This window comes from Vidua macroura, chromosome 4, assembly GCF_024509145.1.
Source record: "Vidua macroura isolate BioBank_ID:100142 chromosome 4, ASM2450914v1, whole genome shotgun sequence".
NCBI classification, from domain to species: Eukaryota; Metazoa; Chordata; class Aves; order Passeriformes; family Viduidae; genus Vidua; species Vidua macroura.
The window spans coordinates 64,575,177-64,593,459 of NC_071574.1; the positions used below are offsets into that span (position 1 = coordinate 64,575,177).

At 36.4% G+C, this 18,283-nt stretch overlaps 1 protein-coding gene across 3 annotated transcripts in view; it reads right to left on the minus strand.

The window, feature by feature from the left end:
- HTT (huntingtin) overlaps positions 1-18,283 on the minus strand; it is a 77,016-nt gene that overhangs the window by 15,067 nt on the left and 43,666 nt on the right. For all 3 annotated transcript variants that reach the window (XM_053975050.1, XM_053975049.1, XM_053975051.1), the window contains 17 exons: positions 17,929-18,051; positions 17,167-17,405; positions 15,735-15,877; positions 12,686-12,893; positions 11,061-11,202; positions 9,638-9,817; positions 8,022-8,198; positions 7,794-7,870; positions 6,474-6,612; positions 4,793-4,915; positions 3,716-3,929; positions 3,363-3,508; positions 2,726-2,903; positions 2,350-2,442; positions 1,761-1,948; positions 1,006-1,132; positions 49-149 (listed from right to left, as the gene is read on the minus strand). In XM_053975050.1, coding sequence (XP_053831025.1) covers positions 49-149; positions 1,006-1,132; positions 1,761-1,948; positions 2,350-2,442; positions 2,726-2,903; positions 3,363-3,508; positions 3,716-3,929; positions 4,793-4,915; positions 6,474-6,612; positions 7,794-7,870; positions 8,022-8,198; positions 9,638-9,817; positions 11,061-11,202; positions 12,686-12,893; positions 15,735-15,877; positions 17,167-17,405; positions 17,929-18,051 — 2,598 coding nt within the window. The remainder of the gene's footprint in view (positions 1-48; positions 150-1,005; positions 1,133-1,760; positions 1,949-2,349; positions 2,443-2,725; positions 2,904-3,362; positions 3,509-3,715; positions 3,930-4,792; positions 4,916-6,473; positions 6,613-7,793; positions 7,871-8,021; positions 8,199-9,637; positions 9,818-11,060; positions 11,203-12,685; positions 12,894-15,734; positions 15,878-17,166; positions 17,406-17,928; positions 18,052-18,283) is intronic.

The following is an 18,283-nucleotide window of genomic DNA, read 5'->3' on the forward strand; positions in this document are numbered from 1 at the left end:
CTTGCTTTAAGTAAAATTCCATTTTAAACATACAATGAATGACACTACCTCTTGCTGGTTCTCCTCTTGGTCCATTACAATGGGCTGAGTTACGAGCACACCAAGCAAAGTAGCCCAAGTCTCTTCAAACTGAGTACGGCTGATCCATCCTACGGGAACACTCAGAGATAGCCACTTATGTCTCAATACAAAGTTAAACAAGGAACAGCATTAAAAAAAGGTACATTGTTTCCACAGACTTAGTTTCATACCACTTCCTATTCACTTTGGTGTTTTTTTGTAATGGAACAGGCTTCCCAGGGAAGTGGTCACAGCACCAAGCCTGACAGATTTTAATAAGTGTTTGGACAATACTCTCAGGCCCCTGGTGTGACTCTTGGGGATGGCGCTGTGCAGGGCCAGGAGCTGGGACTCAATGATCCTTGTGGCTCCCTTACATTTCAGCTTATTCTGTGATTCTGTGATCTGTTAGGTGTGGATGGGAATGGCAGAGAACAACACCACACCTTCTCTCCTTCAGCTCCAAGAAGATGGAGAGAACTGGAAGCACTGTACTAAGACACTCTTAGAAATCTGAGTAGGAAGTATTTTTTCAAGATCTTCTAGTCCAACCCACACATCTGATGTCTGAGCTGAAGGTAGGTCCAGAGGTATCTTACCACAGGACTTTATACTGTACATTAGTAGAAAAAAGTGAGGGGGAAGCAAAATATTCTCAAACATACTGCCAAGCATATGCTTTAGAAAACAAATGGTCATTCTGCAAGAGCACACTGAAATCTCCCTGATTTGGAATAACTTTTGACTTTATTTCTATAATTCTCTTAATTGAACAAAATATAAGAATTACTGCAGCACAATTACTAACCTGCTCTGAAGTATTATCTGTCTTCCACATAAACAACAGAAGTTAGCAAACAGTTTCAGATACAGTTATTCAGTAATTTCAAAACACAGGTAAATGCCCAATAAGAGCCAAGTGTATTCATTCAATTTTGTACATACCAAGTGTATTAATGCGATAGATGAACTCCTTAAAGATTTCCTTTTCTTGAAGAAATTCTACTGGGATTTCAGGAAAAACTGTGCCAAAGTCACCTGAAGGCTTTGGTGACCAGCCTAATTTCCAGACCTAAAGAAATATAAAGGATGTTTAACTATCCAAACCAGATAGAGTCTTTATATTACAGCTCTAAATATGCAGGCACCATTCAAAGGCAACAAGACATCAGTAAATAAAAGTAGTTCTCCAAACAGAAAAATACTCAAAGGAAGATGGAACATCTAATAAAACTTATACACAATGTACACCATATTTCTTATTTTAGGGCTTTTCCCATCATACTTCCCACTGTAGATTAATTATCCAGTTTTATTGTCCAAGTTTAGATATAGAAGCAAGTAAGTTCCTGTTACATATTTCAGTTTAGAAATTGTGCAGAAATGATGCTGAAACAGAATTTAAGGAAGACAGTTCACATACTATTGATGCCTGAAAAAACACACTGATATATCAGAGAGGGGGCAAAAAAGTTTCAACCAAAAAAAAATATTATGTTTCTACATTCTCTCAAAAACAGAGTGCTGAGAAAGAGAGAAATGGCCTTGCACATGTTTGTTACTCAGTGTTCAAAAAGTTAATCAAACCAGCTGAAGGTTGAAGTCCTACTGTTGTAGAATGCCAAATGCAGCACCATGTTTGGTTTTCAAAGTTTTTCAATAACTTTTAAAGTCCTGAAAACAAAACATAATAAACATACCAAGGGAGGCACTCTGGTGTAGCTGTTCACTAGAGGCAGCCTTGCTAAACTGATGATGATGTTCTTGAGGACAGGAGTGAGAAATGCAGGGATGCTGCTGTTTCTTTTGTGCCCCAGTGACAAGACAGTCTGTAAGCATTCCACCATCTCAGCTATCATTTCACATGCTGCAATAATGTGTTTTGTTTCTTTGTTGGGAGAGAAAGAAATTCAGCTTTACAAATCCACTCAAGAGACAAATAATTTAAAAAGATAGAAACACAAAAAATTCTTAAGGAAAGAATATATTGATTTAAAAGCACAAAACCACAATAAGGACACAAACAAAGACATTTTTAAAATTTAAAATCACACTCTTTAAGAAGCTCAGTCTGTAGCATGCTGCACAGTTAACGGAATCCCCCAAAAGACAAATCTGCATTAACGTATAACTTTCAAGAAAAAACAACTATACCTGTAAAAATATGGCAACCTATATTTAATAGACATTTACCACACAGAAATGAAGTCTCAGATGAACTTTCATTGTTAAAAAAAATATTTCTTCAATGAAAGTTTAGGGCAGAAGCAAAATTCACTGTTTACTTACTCTGTACATTTGAATCAATTTCCCCCTCACTTAAAGGTTTTGAAGTATTCTTTCTTTCAGGACTCAGAAGTTGATTACCAGGTTCCACAGCAACTGAATTGGAGAAAAATATTTGAATGATACAGCTATTTCCTATTTCATATTCCATTTTTAATCAACACCACATAGTAGTCAAATGTTTGACATATCCAAGGCATTTGCCAAGTTCAAAAAAAAACAGTGAATTTTAAATGGAAAATTAAAGCAGTAAAAACTAAATTTGTCAAACAAATTATTAATAAGGACTCAAAGGAAATATTCCAGACACGCAACATTTGATCAATGATGACTGGCAATGTATTAACAAAACTTTTCTCCTAGCTCAAACTGCACTCACCTGCTTCTATGATAAATCTAATGCAGTTAATTAAGGAGCAAGCATATGTCACATGAGCAGCAGAAGACAGCAAATTCCAGAGACTAGGCTGCTGTAGTGTCAGACAGCAACAATCCAGACCAGCTTGAAGATCTACACTTAATGGAATCTGGTCATGCACTAAATGCCATGATAGTGCCTGTACAAAAAGAGAAGTTCCCTATTAACAGTGTATTCTCACAACAGAACAACTTCTAACCAAGGGTGACTTTTCTTCACTCAGCAAAACGTAAAGTATTAGTAGCAAATTGTATTGGTTTTTTTCCTGAGAGAACACTATTTATTTGAAGTACAAGAAAATTAGGACATTTATATACTGTTTATTAAGTGTCCCAAAAATCAGTGCAAGACCCATTCTCCCAAATGCCAGCATAATTCCATCAATCAGTCAATCAACCTTTCCTTGTATAAAGCTGTCCTTGTCCCACAGCCCAAATCAGATTTACTAGCACAGCTCAAACACAAAAAAACACTGAAGAAATTTCTACAGTTAAGACAAAAGAATTGTCCTAATCAAGAATTACTCAGTGGTGATCAGTTTGAGTTGTTCCCTCTCCCAACATTTCATCACATCTTTAATTATGCTGTAGTTTCTTACCTCTACTGACATCACTACGAATTTCAGGATATCACCCTCTTTGTCAGGAGGAACACGGAGACCAGCTGGTAGTTTTGAGAGTAACAACAAATACTGAGCCAGTGCACGACAAAGTGTCATCACAGACTGATACATCACCTCATCTCCTATAAAATAAGACTGGATGAAATCTAGCAGTTTGAATTTTTTTCCATTCAATAAATGTTTTTCAGAACTATTTCATAAGCACTTTTATGCCAGGTATCTTGATTTTTTTTTTTTTTTTAAATAGTAAGTTCATGTATTCACAAGACATCTGTAAAGTATCTTTGCAGAGGAGAGAATAAACTTTAAAAGATCATTATTTCTATTACCAAAGATATCGCTTAGTTTTTTCCAGTAGGCTGATGGCTCAGTTGGCAATAGTGGTTGAAAAACCTGGTGGTTGGCTGGAAGGTTTTGTACAGCAGAAGACACATGATCCAGAGTTACCCTCCGAGCTGTTTCAAAGAGGCTGCTCTTCTGGTCCCTTGAGATCTCATTCATGCCAAGGCTTAAACAAGGTGCTAACAAGCTTAGGTTGAACTCCTGAAATCAAAGAGGAAATAAAAAGAAATTGCTTTTAAAGTGAAACCAGGTATCTGGTGGTATAACTCTAACATACTAACATGGTGGTAAATTTACAGTTTATTGATTAACTAACTTACTATTAGCACCTCTGCTCTACTGTGGTGTAACAATATGGTTTAGCCCACAGTGGCTCAAAATTTCAATTCCAACCAGTACCATATTGGAAAGGAAAATCAATATGCTTCTTCCAAATTTACAGGACAATGTGTGAATAAAGCTTAAGGATGACGTATATACAAGGAATCCTCAAGTAATAAGTATTCAAACAAACAAGTCAAGTATCTTTTTAGCAACAGCTTCCCCACTATTACTTCTGCATACCAGCAGCAAATATCATGGTGAGAATTTGAACAAAAAACATCCTTAGATAGAAGCTGTCCTTTATGCCAGACTTACTGTCTGTAGCCTGTTACTGGCTTACTGCAAGTCAGCCAGCACAGATAATGGAGAGGTTACAGAAACAGCTGGCCTTGGAAGAAACTGTATGGCAAATCAAGTTTATGTAAAACAGAAAAACTGGATTTTTCTGGTTACAGTACATAAACAAACTTTTGCTTCCAATCCATTTACTCAACCTGGACTACTAGTAAGTTACTATTAGCAACATTGCTAGACAGATATCCATTGTTTTACACAAATATCTACTATTTTAGTTTCTAAAGTTAAGTGAATTAGTATTACCAGTATATATTATCAGCATCAGTATTATACAAATTTGAAGTGCTTATATTTAAGAATGTAAACACTTCAGAATGTAATCTATTAATACTACCAATAGGAACACTTGAACTTATCTCATCCTCTTCCTCTGACAAAGTTACCTTGCTGGTCATGAAGGAGCTCAGGTCAGGCTGAGGAATCCTATTTACCAGCTCTGCTCCTTCTAGAAGTGCTGAGTCAGACTTGATGTAACACTGTGACCGCACTAGTGACACATACCAGTCCTTTAATGATCAAAAAGGGAAACTTATTACACACTTGTTTTCAGAAAACAACACACTATATGGGGGCAGAGGGAGAACTGCTCATTAGCATTCAATGTCTAAGACATCCATAGGCTACATTAATATAAAAAAAACCCCTCAAATTAAAAAGCAAAGCAAAACAAACAACTGGTGAATGGAAATGGAACATCTTAAACTGGACCAATGAATGTTCAGTGACAAGTTGTCTATTTCCATAAAGTCTGGACAGGAAATGAGGAAAAATTAATCTTAATATAGAGTGTAGGTACTTGTATTAGGATCCTAAACCTGACCAGACAATCTAGAAAAAAAGCATGGAATACTCAGTATTCAAACAAATATAACAGTAATAAGAAAAAAACCAATACTACAACCAAGGAAGAAAACTCTTCAAATAATATATATATATAATAAATATAAATAATAAATGTAAATTTAATAAATATATTAGATATTTTTAATATACTGTATATATATATTCAAAGATGCAAATAAATTTGCTGACATTAATTTATTAGAACACAATTAAACCTGTCAGAGTTCAAGGAGCATCTGGACAATCCTATTAGTCATGGGATTTATTTTTAGGTAGCCCTGAAAGAAGTAGGGACTTGGACTCATTGATCCTTATGAGTCCCTTCCAATGTAAGATATTCTACGATTCTGTGAACCATGCAGAAGTTGTGAGGGAAGCACACAAAAACTACTTTTGTTTAGTATTTACAGTGACAGACAAAGGAGATTTTTGGTGTAATTTGAAGACAAAGCTATGGGTAAATGGTTTCTGGGCACAGCATTTTCTCCTGCTGTCCAAGTAGGTCTTAACATCTCCCCATAGCCAATGACTGCTCAGACTCATCCCAACTATCAGCTAATCAAATAATTTTTGCCATCTCTATTACATAAGTTTCCTATTACTGTGTATCACTGTAGAATATGGAGGGACGAAAAGAAGAAATTATTTGTACCATGGCACAAACTAGAAAAAAGGAAGACACAGAAGGCCCCAAGACTTGCTCTTAGCCTTCCACTTCACTTGGAAATAAACACGTCTAAGTGCACAAAAGACAGAAACAGTTCAGTTTTCTTGATTGTTCTCTGAAAGTAATTTAAAACTGAGAAACAAAAACTGAACAAACAATGTTTAATTTCCAAGAAACTGCCAACAACTTTCAGCAAATGAATAAAACTAATAACTGCAGTAAAACACATCAAGAAAACAAGATTATTTATCTGTCTCTATTGAACTGCATATAAATCTTTCCATTAAAGTGGAGCAAAGAAACCAAACTTGGTAAATTTTTCACAGCACTGTCAATATAACAAACATCTATGTTTGTGCTAATCATCCATCCTAAGTTCAACAGTCAGCCAACACACATGAAATTAATCACTGATCTATATTTGAGATACAATATGACAATCCTAAGAGCATCAACTGCACAGTAAAAATAAGCTGCATTTAAATATTTTGTAAAGAATAAAGCTTGTTCGTAGCCAAGGCACTTCCAGTGACTCTTTCTAAACATAATCTTACTTTGTCTAGTACTACATTCTCTAAAGGTGGTTGGTCTTCTCCATCTAGTGGGTGTGAGGTGACCAGAGGTGAAGGACTGGTTGTGTCTGGAGCTACCATGAGACGAAACCTATCCAGGAGTGAGTAGAGTCTTTGGTGTCTGAAAACAGAAGAACACATCAGCAGAGGGATATCTTAGTTTTGTAAATCATTGAAAAACAGAAAGACATCCAGTGACTCAATTCCAATCCCAGGACAGAAAAGCACTAGAGTCTTCAGTTTTTTGTTAGATACATGCAGTCATATGATGCAAACTTTCCTTGGGTATCAGAGGCCACAATTAGTTAACTCAGCACTACCAAGAAATAAAGATTTAAATTTAATTTAGCATTAAAATCAGTGATATACCTAAGCTTAAAATATAGCTTTCTTTATCCAGCACATCTTTTAATGAGTAAGAAGAATCAAAGTTAGTGCACTGATTATTTGACTGCAAAAAAATACATTTTAACTGATGCCAACCAATAATCAACTAGAACTATACTTCTATTAAAAAAAAATGATCCCTCACTGTACTAAAAGCTCCAGTTTCTGGATTTATGTCAGTGTCAGAGATTTTTTTTTTTATTCCACTACTGCTATCAAGAACTTGTACAAAGTAATTTTTAAATTTTTTGAAATTAAATTGAACATTACTATTGATCTACTGCAGTCTCACATTTTAGATTCTTTCCCCTACTTATTTCAGTCAACAGATAGTAACCTCAAACAGCAATGACAAGCGGAGTAAATAAGGATCTTTCTAACATCAAATAGAATTTTTTTTAAAAAATAGTAATTTGCTCCTTTTTATACAAGCAGTTTAAACAGCCAGGAGACTAACCAGTTAAAACTTTTAACATAGCTGTCTGGGAGAAAAAAAAAAAACCCTAAAGAAACCCCAAGCCCACTTAGCTTGAACTGACAATATTTTGCAAGTTTGAGGAAAATAAAGTTGGCTTTATTAAAATAGATTTTGTCACGAAATTAATTTGCAGCTGCTATCTCTCAGAAGTTAAATACTAAGTGGGATGCAGGAAAGAGAATCTGAAGCAATCCTCTAGAGTTTGCTTCACTTCTTAAGGAGTACTTACTGGAAATTCAACACAGCCAGCACAACTGCCCCTTGGGCCAGAACACACCAGCATCTTATGAGAGGCTTTAATCCCATTTTACCCCCAAAACCAACTCACTATCTTACCTCTAGGAAAAAAGTCAAAACGTGGGAAAACAGAGTTCACATGATTTGTATTAGAACATTACTTAGTTTGACATTTTAATGGTGTTATTGGTATGATTTACCTTGCTGCTAATCCACTGTTTTGAAGGTACTCCTGAATTCTATCCAGTTCTTCAACTGGTAACTGAGCAATGCTGTTCTATATGAAAAAAATCACAACAATTTTACAGGACAGATTTAAAAAAAATCGCCAAATGAAATCTCTTAATCGTATTTTGATGTACTTTAAACCATTGCTCTTGACAGCACTGGTACTACCCAGAGTGCTTCCCAGGCAGGGATTGCTGTACCTGCAGCGTTGCTGCCAGCAGCATTTCCACGCGGCGGCAGGCCAGGGTGTCCACCATGCGAGCCAGCACGCGGAAGGGAGTGCACAGCAGCTTGTCCACGTACAGGGTCAGCACAGCCCCCGACTGGCTCAGGTGGATTCCCTCCAAGCACTGCAAGGTCTTCTTCAGGGTTGTGGGCTAGATGTTCAAACAGCATGGAACAGAGAAACAGACAAAAAAATTACAATCAATTTGGAATACAAAGATCTTAAAGGGAAAGTCACTCAGAAAAAACTATAGCAGACAACTACCTGACCAATATAATCATCTCTGTGTGAGTTACTGGGTTATTTAATTAATATGAACACTAAGTTGTTTGATGTGTAACTGTAAAAGCTTACTCTTACATGAGTAAGCAAAACATAGGGAGCAAAACTTTTAGGGGAAAAAAGCTACAGATTTAAGTGAAATTGCAAAAAGCTTTGAACAGAGTGAGAAGCTTCAACTCTTTTTGGGAAGAAGGCAGGAACATGTGCAAAGTCAAGACACATGACAGAAATCCAGACAATCCTTGGGGGCTTTTCAGAGCATATGTTAAGAAACAGCAGTAGCAACTCAGGATCAAAAGGGTGTGCAAATAATTTAAAAAATTTCTTGTTTTTTTTTTTTTTAATATAAGCACCAATTCAGCACTAATATTCTAAAGGAGAAACACAGAGACAAACTTGTTTGACTCATGAAACCAATCTTGGTTTAGAGCAGTCTGTTAATACCAGCTATTTTAATTTTACTGTCTTTTCTGATAATCACCAAGCATTTCACACAGTGACTACATCTTCCATTAAAACATATTCAGTTTACTTCATTCTGCTGATTCTCAGCTAGTGAAGCCCAGACTAATATCAAGTAACTTTAGAGCCCTAGATTTGCACAGAGACAATGGAAAGAGATAGGAAACAGCACTGAAGCTGCTCAGGGTGCAGGTGGCACGATTATCTCTAGATTATTATCACATTAATCACAATTATCTCTAGAGGAAGTCCAGCAAATTAAATTTTCCATGATTAAGAGCTATGCATACAACCTTACATCCCTATAAAACATCATCCACTCCTTTTAATTTGAAAACTAAAATAATCAACAGAAATAATACCCTGAATTTCTCAGTGATTTTCCCTCACCAAGTGGCTACAACTTTCAGGTAATATCAATGGGGAAGGCATAAGCTCACAAATCACTTTCATATTGCCAGGGCCTATGAAGACGGACTGGTTCCTACTCCTGCCTCTGTAGTTAGTTTGCTATTTATACTATTAAGGCACTAAAATCAAAGTTGAAAGTTACAGCTTTAATTTACCCATCAGATATTGATTATGTGGGAAAATATATCCATTAAAGAAGAAAAGTAGCTTAGCCATCTCCACCTGAATTCATAGATTTGATGGACTGGAACACGTCTAATGCTGAAGTTGCTAATATAAGGTTCACTGCTTGCATTTTTAAATAAGTGACTTTAAAAATAAAATTACAAGTTGATAAATGACCCAGAAATGTCAAACATTGCATATTTATCAGTTAAACTTATGCTGACATGAAGTGACTTTATTCTTTACAAGAAGTCAAAAAGTTAAACTTACAGCTGCAAGATTCTCACACCGTGACTGAATGGCCTGGATGAAGAGACCACTGGCTGCTGAATTCCTGTGAACAGCACTGATAAAGTCTTGTACTGGAGGCTCATGGGACAGATTAATCAAGTCTTGAACATGATTCACAATAAGCCAGGTCAGGTGTTCTGAATCATGTAGGTTTTGACACTGAAGGGGAAAAAATTAAAATTTGATTGCCGTAACACCAGTGTTAAGATTTTAATTACTATACATGACACCACATGAAGCTTCTCATACATAAATCTGGTAGCTATTTTGAAATAATGGCATGGAGTGTCTCTATCTTAATATCACCATCATTATTTTTACATGATAAATTTTCCAAATGTTTTGCTCTTGTTGCAAATTAAGGTATTTACCGTGAACATGCAGCTTATTTTTCTAAAAATACTAAAAAACAGGTTAGAAACAAGTAAATTGAGAAGGTTGATTCAAAGATGCTGCTTTTAATTAAATGGGTTTGAAATAAACATACACACAGAATTGTCTTGCAAAATGTGATTTTCAGTTAGGCTTCTTAAAGATTTCTTATTACTACTGGCCTTTAACACAAAATGAAGAATTTCTGGAAATTAAATCCAAAGAGATCTGTCAATAATTAATGTCAAACCTCTAAAAGCTTGTGTATATCAACAAGCAGTGGAATGCAACAAGAAAATATCTGTAGAGTTAACCAGGCAATGCTGACAGCTTGTACAGTACCTCAGTAAAGAGGTTTTGGAGGATTTTACCTTGGACAACCTCTAATCTGACTCTAGTGACTGTCCATTAGTACTTGAAGTGCTTCTTAAACATAGCTTTCTGTTCAGTTGAACCTGAAAGGAATGCAGTTTCCTTACCTCAAAACTGATCTGAGGTGCAAAGCCAAGTGCAATACCTCCTACTACTGAAAATTCACTTCAAAACTTCCCAATGAACTAAAACTCTAAGGCAGCAAAAGGCCAAAGCCACAGAAATTGTTCTCACTGAAGAACCAAAATGGAAGTTAAAATGTTAATGTAAAACCTCTTTTCTTATGGTGTAGAGATGGAAATTTGTTGTCTCCTGGACACTGTGCACTGCTACTGATGTTGGCAAGTCTGGAACTACTTAGTGTGCTCTCAGCATCTCCCAAGTAAGGGATGTGATACCCAGAAGGTAATTCTATTGCCCACCAGGTAAACTTTACAAGTCAAGAGACCTCTCAGTTCAGAACAGAAAACAATGCCAAATGAGATCATATCTAAGCTTACAGAAGCACCATCTGAAAATAAAATTACTAGTTTCATAGATATTCATTTTTCACTTAACACACTTCACTGTTCAGTTAACACATATCAGCAATAAATTACTATCAGCATCCTAAAATAACTCAAAACTGTAGTTATAAAAGTCATAATTCAAAACTTACAACATAGTCACAGAAAAGAATGAGGGCTCCTCTTCTCACTATCTCACGATTGCACATGCCACGCTTAGATTCCAAGTCGGATTCATCACTGTCTCCAGATATATGAGGGCTAAGCAATTTAGTAGTAGAAAGGCTGTGTCGCCTGCAAAAAGTGCAATTATACGTTGTTACTATTTTCTTGGTATGGCTACTGAAACATGAACAACCGAAGTGCTTGGAGTATCCTACCAATGTCCTTACATGACATCCTTCCCTGTAAACTTCATTCAAATGTTACACTTTGCTTTCCATCAGATCTTTATTTTTTAACAATTGCAGCATTGCTTATTACTTCTTCACACAGTCTAAAAGAACCAAATGAGTTATTTAAAAGAAAAACACAGGCTGTTGCATCTCTGATAGAATTACAGAACCTACTACTGTATTTTCTTCTCAAACCAAACCAGTGCTCTTGAGCACTTAGTCTAGTGTCAGATTAAAAGTGATGCCCAACCCAGAACAGAGATGATACTGGTAAATAAAAAAAAATTACTGCTATTTTAGTTCATAGAATCAAAGTTGCCTGAAAGATTATCAAATCCAACCTTTAACCTTGCATCACATCATGGCTCACCACTAAGCCATATGCTGAAGTGCCACATCCACACTTTTCAACACTTTCAGGGATGGTGATTCCACCCTTCCCTAGAAAGCCTTTTCCAGTGCCTGAGTAGTTGCCCTGCTTTGCTCAAAATCCTGGTAATTCCATGTTTCCACAAATTAGAATAATATATTATCAATATATAAGGGTGAACTGAAGCAAGAAACTCACATTTGTGAAAGAACTGATGCACTTCAGTTGTAGAGCAAGACAAGACTGCCCAACACTCGCTGCACAAGCACCAGAAACGCCCCTCAAGTCATTTGTTCACCTCCCTCTACAGTTAACACAGAGGAATACCCACCCTCTCAGGAGGTCCCTTCCTTATCCACTGAGGACAAACCATTCCAATGCCTGACAGGTGGGATAAACTAACTTCAGACCAAGAGAATACTCTTTTAGAACCTATCTCCAAATTTCAGATGACTAGTGTTAAGTGAGGTTATTACAGTGGTCAATGCTAATGAACCAGCAGGGTGCTAACACCATGTTTTGACAGCATTTAGCAACAGATCCACTGAGAACAGATAATCCTGTAGCTACAGCTACAGTTATATGATCAGACTGTATTATCACAAACACAGTGTCCATCATCTCCACCGTCTGGTTATTTCCTAGAAAGTGAAATATGAGGTCTCCATATAAACATGAAACACTAAGTATTTTGCCATAGTTATTTCCATGGTTTCAATAAAAAGTAGTACAAAGATGAAGTTTTCTTGCCTTATAAGTGGAGAAATTACCTGGCAGTTCTTCTGAGGAGCAACTGAGTGCAGGACACATTTCCTTAGTTTGGAAGTCACACCAATATCAGAACAAACAATATGTACACACATGAAATAAATGTAAAATTACATTTCATAATCTAAGCAGTACCACTCAATGGCCTGGCAGGCTTGGCAGAAAGCAGGTGGATTGTTTTAATATGATTTTAGAAAATATAATTATATGAAACACTCTACTAGGAAACAAAACCAAAACTTACTTTGGGGTTTGATGCACTTCTGACCACCAGTTGTAGTTGGTATAATTGACAAGAAGCAAGATGTGACACCAGAGAAGAACTAAAGAAGGATGAGTAGGAATCATGGACTGAACAAGATCACTCAGACTTTCAAGTGTATAGAAAGTACCATCAGATCCATCTCCTGTAAAAAGTCTGGTGGCTGCAGCTGTGATTCTTCTAAACATCCCTGAAAACAATAAAACCATATTAGAGTAACCAAGCTCTAGTCTGAATTCTGAAGTTTAAAAATTATTCAGGGTAGAATTCCTGCAAGAACGGTAAATTCTAAGCAGTTTTACAAATTTGAGGCAAGTGATGAAGTTTGCCCAAGGGTGTAAACCAGAAATTACTAGCTCTCAGACTCAATAAATAATGTTTAGATAAGTTTCATGACAATTCTCATTAATCTGATATATGAAAACCTTCATTAAACTTAAAACTGTCACCTGTGGACCAGGGTTTGTTTGTTTGTTTGTAAATTAAAACACAGATGTTCTACTTAAGAGCCATTAAGAGTAGTTAGCCATGAGCTAACTTCTACTCTGCATATTAAGGAAGAACCCCTATGAGTATCCTACTTCAGAGGATAGCTTTCCAATCACATTTAGTTGAAACCAAATTTATTCCCTTTCATCCAGTTTCTAAAGTGCAAAAATTAGGTATTTCTGCCATGACCCTGAAAACATAACACTCAGCAAAAAGCAAAATTTTGCTTTCTGAATGGCTGATTCTGTGTTTGTATGCCAAAACAAATGTTGGGAAAAAAGAAATTAGAAAATGGTGGGAAAACAAGGGAAATTGTCTTAAAGTATAGGACTTTTTAAGTTTCTATGAGAAGATAAGATAAGGAGAAAAAAAAAGTTTCTTCAGAGTCAGTTAGGAACCAAGAGCTAATCAGAATAATGAAGGAAATCTGTAGTGTTACTTGCCTTCCTTGCCAGGCATACAGAAGAATGAAGCTGTAAATTCCACAGCCATGTGGACCAATTTAAGCTGCCCCCAGGACTGACAAACACACAATGTAAATAGCAAAGAATGGGAAAAATAGCTGAGTCTCTAATCTCTGGTTCCACTTATTAGCAAAGCAGTGCTAGCCCCATTCCAGCCCCCTGCATTTGCTAAACAACACCATCTAGTGACTTCCTACAGTCATAAAAGCCATTGCATGCTCATCCTTTTACTTTGTCCATGCCTTTTATTTCTAACTTCAAAGGGACAGATTGAGAATGTTCACTTATAATCTAGTAGCTTCCTACAGTTGGAAACACAGGAGTCAGCAATGCTCACATTTTGAAAAAACACCCAAGTAGAACAGTGGTTAGAAATGGCAGAACACAGCCTGTGTTTCACAGACAAATTGCTGTAAGCTACACCCATAGTTAGGAGAATATAACTTAAAGAGAAAATAATTATGGAGCTTCTAACTGAACAAAAGAGAAGTATTACTAATTCAGGCAGTTAGTTAATCCTCAACCTAAATAAATATGTTATGACATGAAAATACAGCCCAGGTGTCTGAACAACTTTTCTTTTACTCTGTTACACCATACAGGTACTAGTGGTAGTAATATACCTGAAGTTATTTGTAGTTTTACATTAAATTAATTTCTAGAGATCATCCAATCCACAAAGGCCAATGCTCTGCATGAGTATTTTAATATTTAATTTACTTTTGCATGAAAATTTCGACATAATTCCTGGCAAGACTCCCAGAGCAGCCTGGAAGCCAGTCACAGCAGCAGAACTAGCTGAGCCTTCCTTTCAATTATCCCCAGCCCCCACTGTGGAAGAACCCACTGCCCCAGTTTCAAACACCAGCTTCATTTTCTCATTTCATTGCTCCTGGCTTGACACCATTTAATCGCTTTATGCCAAAACACCCTGGTGTAAGTTATTTGGTATGATATTTGATTCAAATATTTCTCCTAAACATAAATTAATATATAATTAAAACATATACTATCATAATTACATAATTTTATATAATGAAATAGTATAAAAACATAATAAAATTATTACTGTAACAGACACATGGGAAGAGAACTGTCACTCTGTATGTCCAGAGTTCTGGGCCCTAAAGCACACCTAAAGCAAAGATTAATTCTGTGTTTCTTCACACACACTCCTGGAGTCTTTGCACCAAGTACCTCAGTTTGGAGAACTCCCATTTTATAGATAGACCAAGGTAACAGAACACAGAGCTCTTTGTCCCATGAAGAACCAGGGACTTACACCAAGACCTTTTAAATTGCAGACAACTAAAAGTAAACCAAGGTTGCATTTCAGCTGCAAGCTGAAAATCAGAAGGCAAAAAGGGCAGTCATAGCAAAGAAAGAATAAAAGAAAGGCACAATAATACCACTATTCAGAAAATAGGACTAAGGAATCAAGCTATGACCTAAGCAAGTACCAAAGGGGTAGATACTGGGTATCCAGCAGAAGAAACCTATGGGAAAATTTCCAGACCTGAAGAAAGGAACTCAAGACTGGCTAGCTGGAAAAGTGCCACCTTTCCTGGTTTTTTGGGGTGTTTTTTTTTTTTTTTTTGGTTGATTAGTTTTTTCATTGGTTTGTTGGGGTTGTTTTTTCTTGTTTGTTTTATATATTTTTATTAACTATGGCAAAAGTTAGGAACCTTCCTTGTTGTGAGTCTGAGCTAGTAGTCTGTGACTCAGTATTTTAAGCTAGACATACCAACCAACCCCCCAAACTGAGACACAACATGAGAAATACAGCCACAAATTAGGAATGCTTTGGTTTTTTTTGGACTGAAAAATTTTAGACAGTTACAAGGTGAGATGAAGAGTCACCACTTACATTTTTTTCCACAAAGACAAAAGAAATGTGCAAAATGTACCCTGTATGCATGAGCACCATGTTTAGTAAGTTCTCTATATGGAGTAAGATATAGCATCTTCAGCACTTACATATTCCTTCTCAGTAGTTCAATGCATTTGTGAGTTGTACTGGAACTCAGAAACCACCCTAGCACTGCATGCTACGACATGGGCAACATTTCAAGTACTACCTGATTTGAAGATATGTATTAAGCACATAAGCAGTGTGCCCAGCTCCTGGCAGTAGAAAGTATGTTGCTGCTCATTCATGTCCACTTTTAATTGCTTGGTAACAATATCTTCCAGTAGAATTCCAACCAGTTGCAGTAAGAATCTTGAAAGAAACACATATACAATCAATAGGAAAATTATCAATCTTTCAGAAAAAGATGAGTTTAGCCTATGAGACACTGGTTTGAAAAATAAAATACGAAGTTCTTGTCCATCCATCCTAAATAACATACTAAATGAAATGCTACAGAACAGGATGCTATATGATCACAAGCACATCAATAATTAAATATTAAATCCAGATTATCTCTCATCATCTACAGTCACAGTAGCATTCATAGGCTGGCCCAACTCACTTACAAAGCAAATATTCAGAACGCTGTGGTGTCTTCATAGTGCTTTGCTAAAAGCAATTGAGCTAAATCAAACTACAAACAATCTGTGACAGTTACCACAGCTCAGCTGAGCAGGGGTAATTCAGCAAGTCACAGTAATTCACCTGTTTACTCCACCTCATCCATCCATGCTCTACTACACAGGTTCTTTATCAAACCTCCAGCTACAACAGCTACAGGACAACGTGTTGTGTCAAAAGAAGCACCAAAAGAGGGCGTTTGAGGAAAGCCATCCTTGCTCCTGGCCATAATCATGGCCATCCATTACTTACATCACTGCTGTTGGACATCAGGTCACAGTATGGGTGTCCAGAACACCCTCAGAGTGTGCTGAATGACATGAAACAGCATTCTGTTCCTAGCTGAAGTTCCTTACTTGAACTGAAATGTTATTATTTTCTTAACAAACAACTATTTCAAATGTTTCCCACCACATTAAAACATAGTGCCTTAATGACAGATATTATGTCAATATCTGCTGCCATCTCTCCATGCTTTTTTTGCCTGAAGTTTGTCACTGTCCAAGGACATCAACATGGGAAGCCAACTAGACAAAGCTGAGTCTTAAAAAAAAGGAAAAAAAGAGCAGGACTAACTCAATAGATTTGAATCCCACTGCTGCCAAGTTTCTAATACAGAACCTAGTCTTCCACTTAAAGGGATGTTTCATCATTCAGTCCCCACACAGAAAGGAAGGAAAGCAGTGAAGTTTCTGGACTTGATTTTCCTAAATCCAGGATTCACCCATTTTAACAGCTCTATTAGGTCCTTCATTTGCCTTGAGAAGAGGTACCAAAACAATTCAAAGTTCTACTAAAATCTGCTCAACTTCTCCATCTCTGTCCATCTCAATATTCCTTCCTCCACACACACTTGTCCCATATCAACTTATTAACAGCCTTGATTCCATTTAGACAGAAGTTTTATACGTGTTAAATACTGCCCAATGTTCTCAGAACTCTCTACCTTTCCCCAGGTTACTCAAAAGACAGTTTACCTGGAAAATGTCTCTTCAGGTGGGTATTTCACCTGTTTGACCTCAGTGCGATCCTCTGGTGTAGACACGTTATTTTCTCCACATCTCAGTCTGTTGATTGCTTGACATGAAATCAAATATGGTGAGAAGGAAAGCTCTTGTATACGGGACAGAACGATGTCTTCTGTTGACTGTGAAATCAGAACTCTAAGGATAGCTAAAATTCCAGAAATCCACAGCTGGACAGTGCTCACAGAAGCCTAGCACAAACACAGAAATACAGAAGATTGAATACTTTTGAAGTTAAATTACACAACATAGAAAGGCATTAAAAAATTAGCATTTTCATTAACTTGTAAAAAATCAGACCCTTTTGAGAATGGAGCAAATCAGAAATAAATTTTAAGTTTAGATCTTACAAAATGCTATTCCTGTGGTAACTGTCAAGCTCATATTCACTGGTAAACAATGTCTCAGCTATAAAAGCAGTACTAACACTTGTATAAGAAAAATGTCATTTACCTATTAAATTACATTCTATTTTATTCTAACAGTACCTTCCTTTACATTCAACATACATAATGAAGGAAAGTAATTAATAAGCAGAACACTGCTGTATCAAGTGCTCCCAGTTGGTAAATCACATTAGTTCTTGCCGATTTGTTTCCCAATTCTGCTGCTGGTACTTTAACATCACTTAGCAAATTACTAAAGAGAAACACATTCTCTTTTGTTTTGCATGAAAGATACTAGATTCTCTCTTCTTTGAGAACAGTAGCTTACCATTGTTTTAGGAGTAACAAACATACTCCTTAAAAGCATGTCCACAGGGCGAAGGGATGAAGGGGCCAAAATTTCAAACAAAGTGTTCAATACTCCCAAAGCATCATGAGAGTCTATATGCATCTGTGAAAGTAAAACACAAAACTAATTTCTAATTGTCCACTAAAGGTAACTTCAACACAAAATTTACACTCAGTGTTTTAAATATTTCTATAACAACCTGTAATAAAGCTGTTCTTTACAGTATAAAATTCAGAGCAATCAAAAGCTATGAAAGATAAGTTTCATTGCAGGCCTTCCCAGACATGAGTTTTAAGAACATGGACAAAAATCTGTCATAAGAAATCCAACGTGC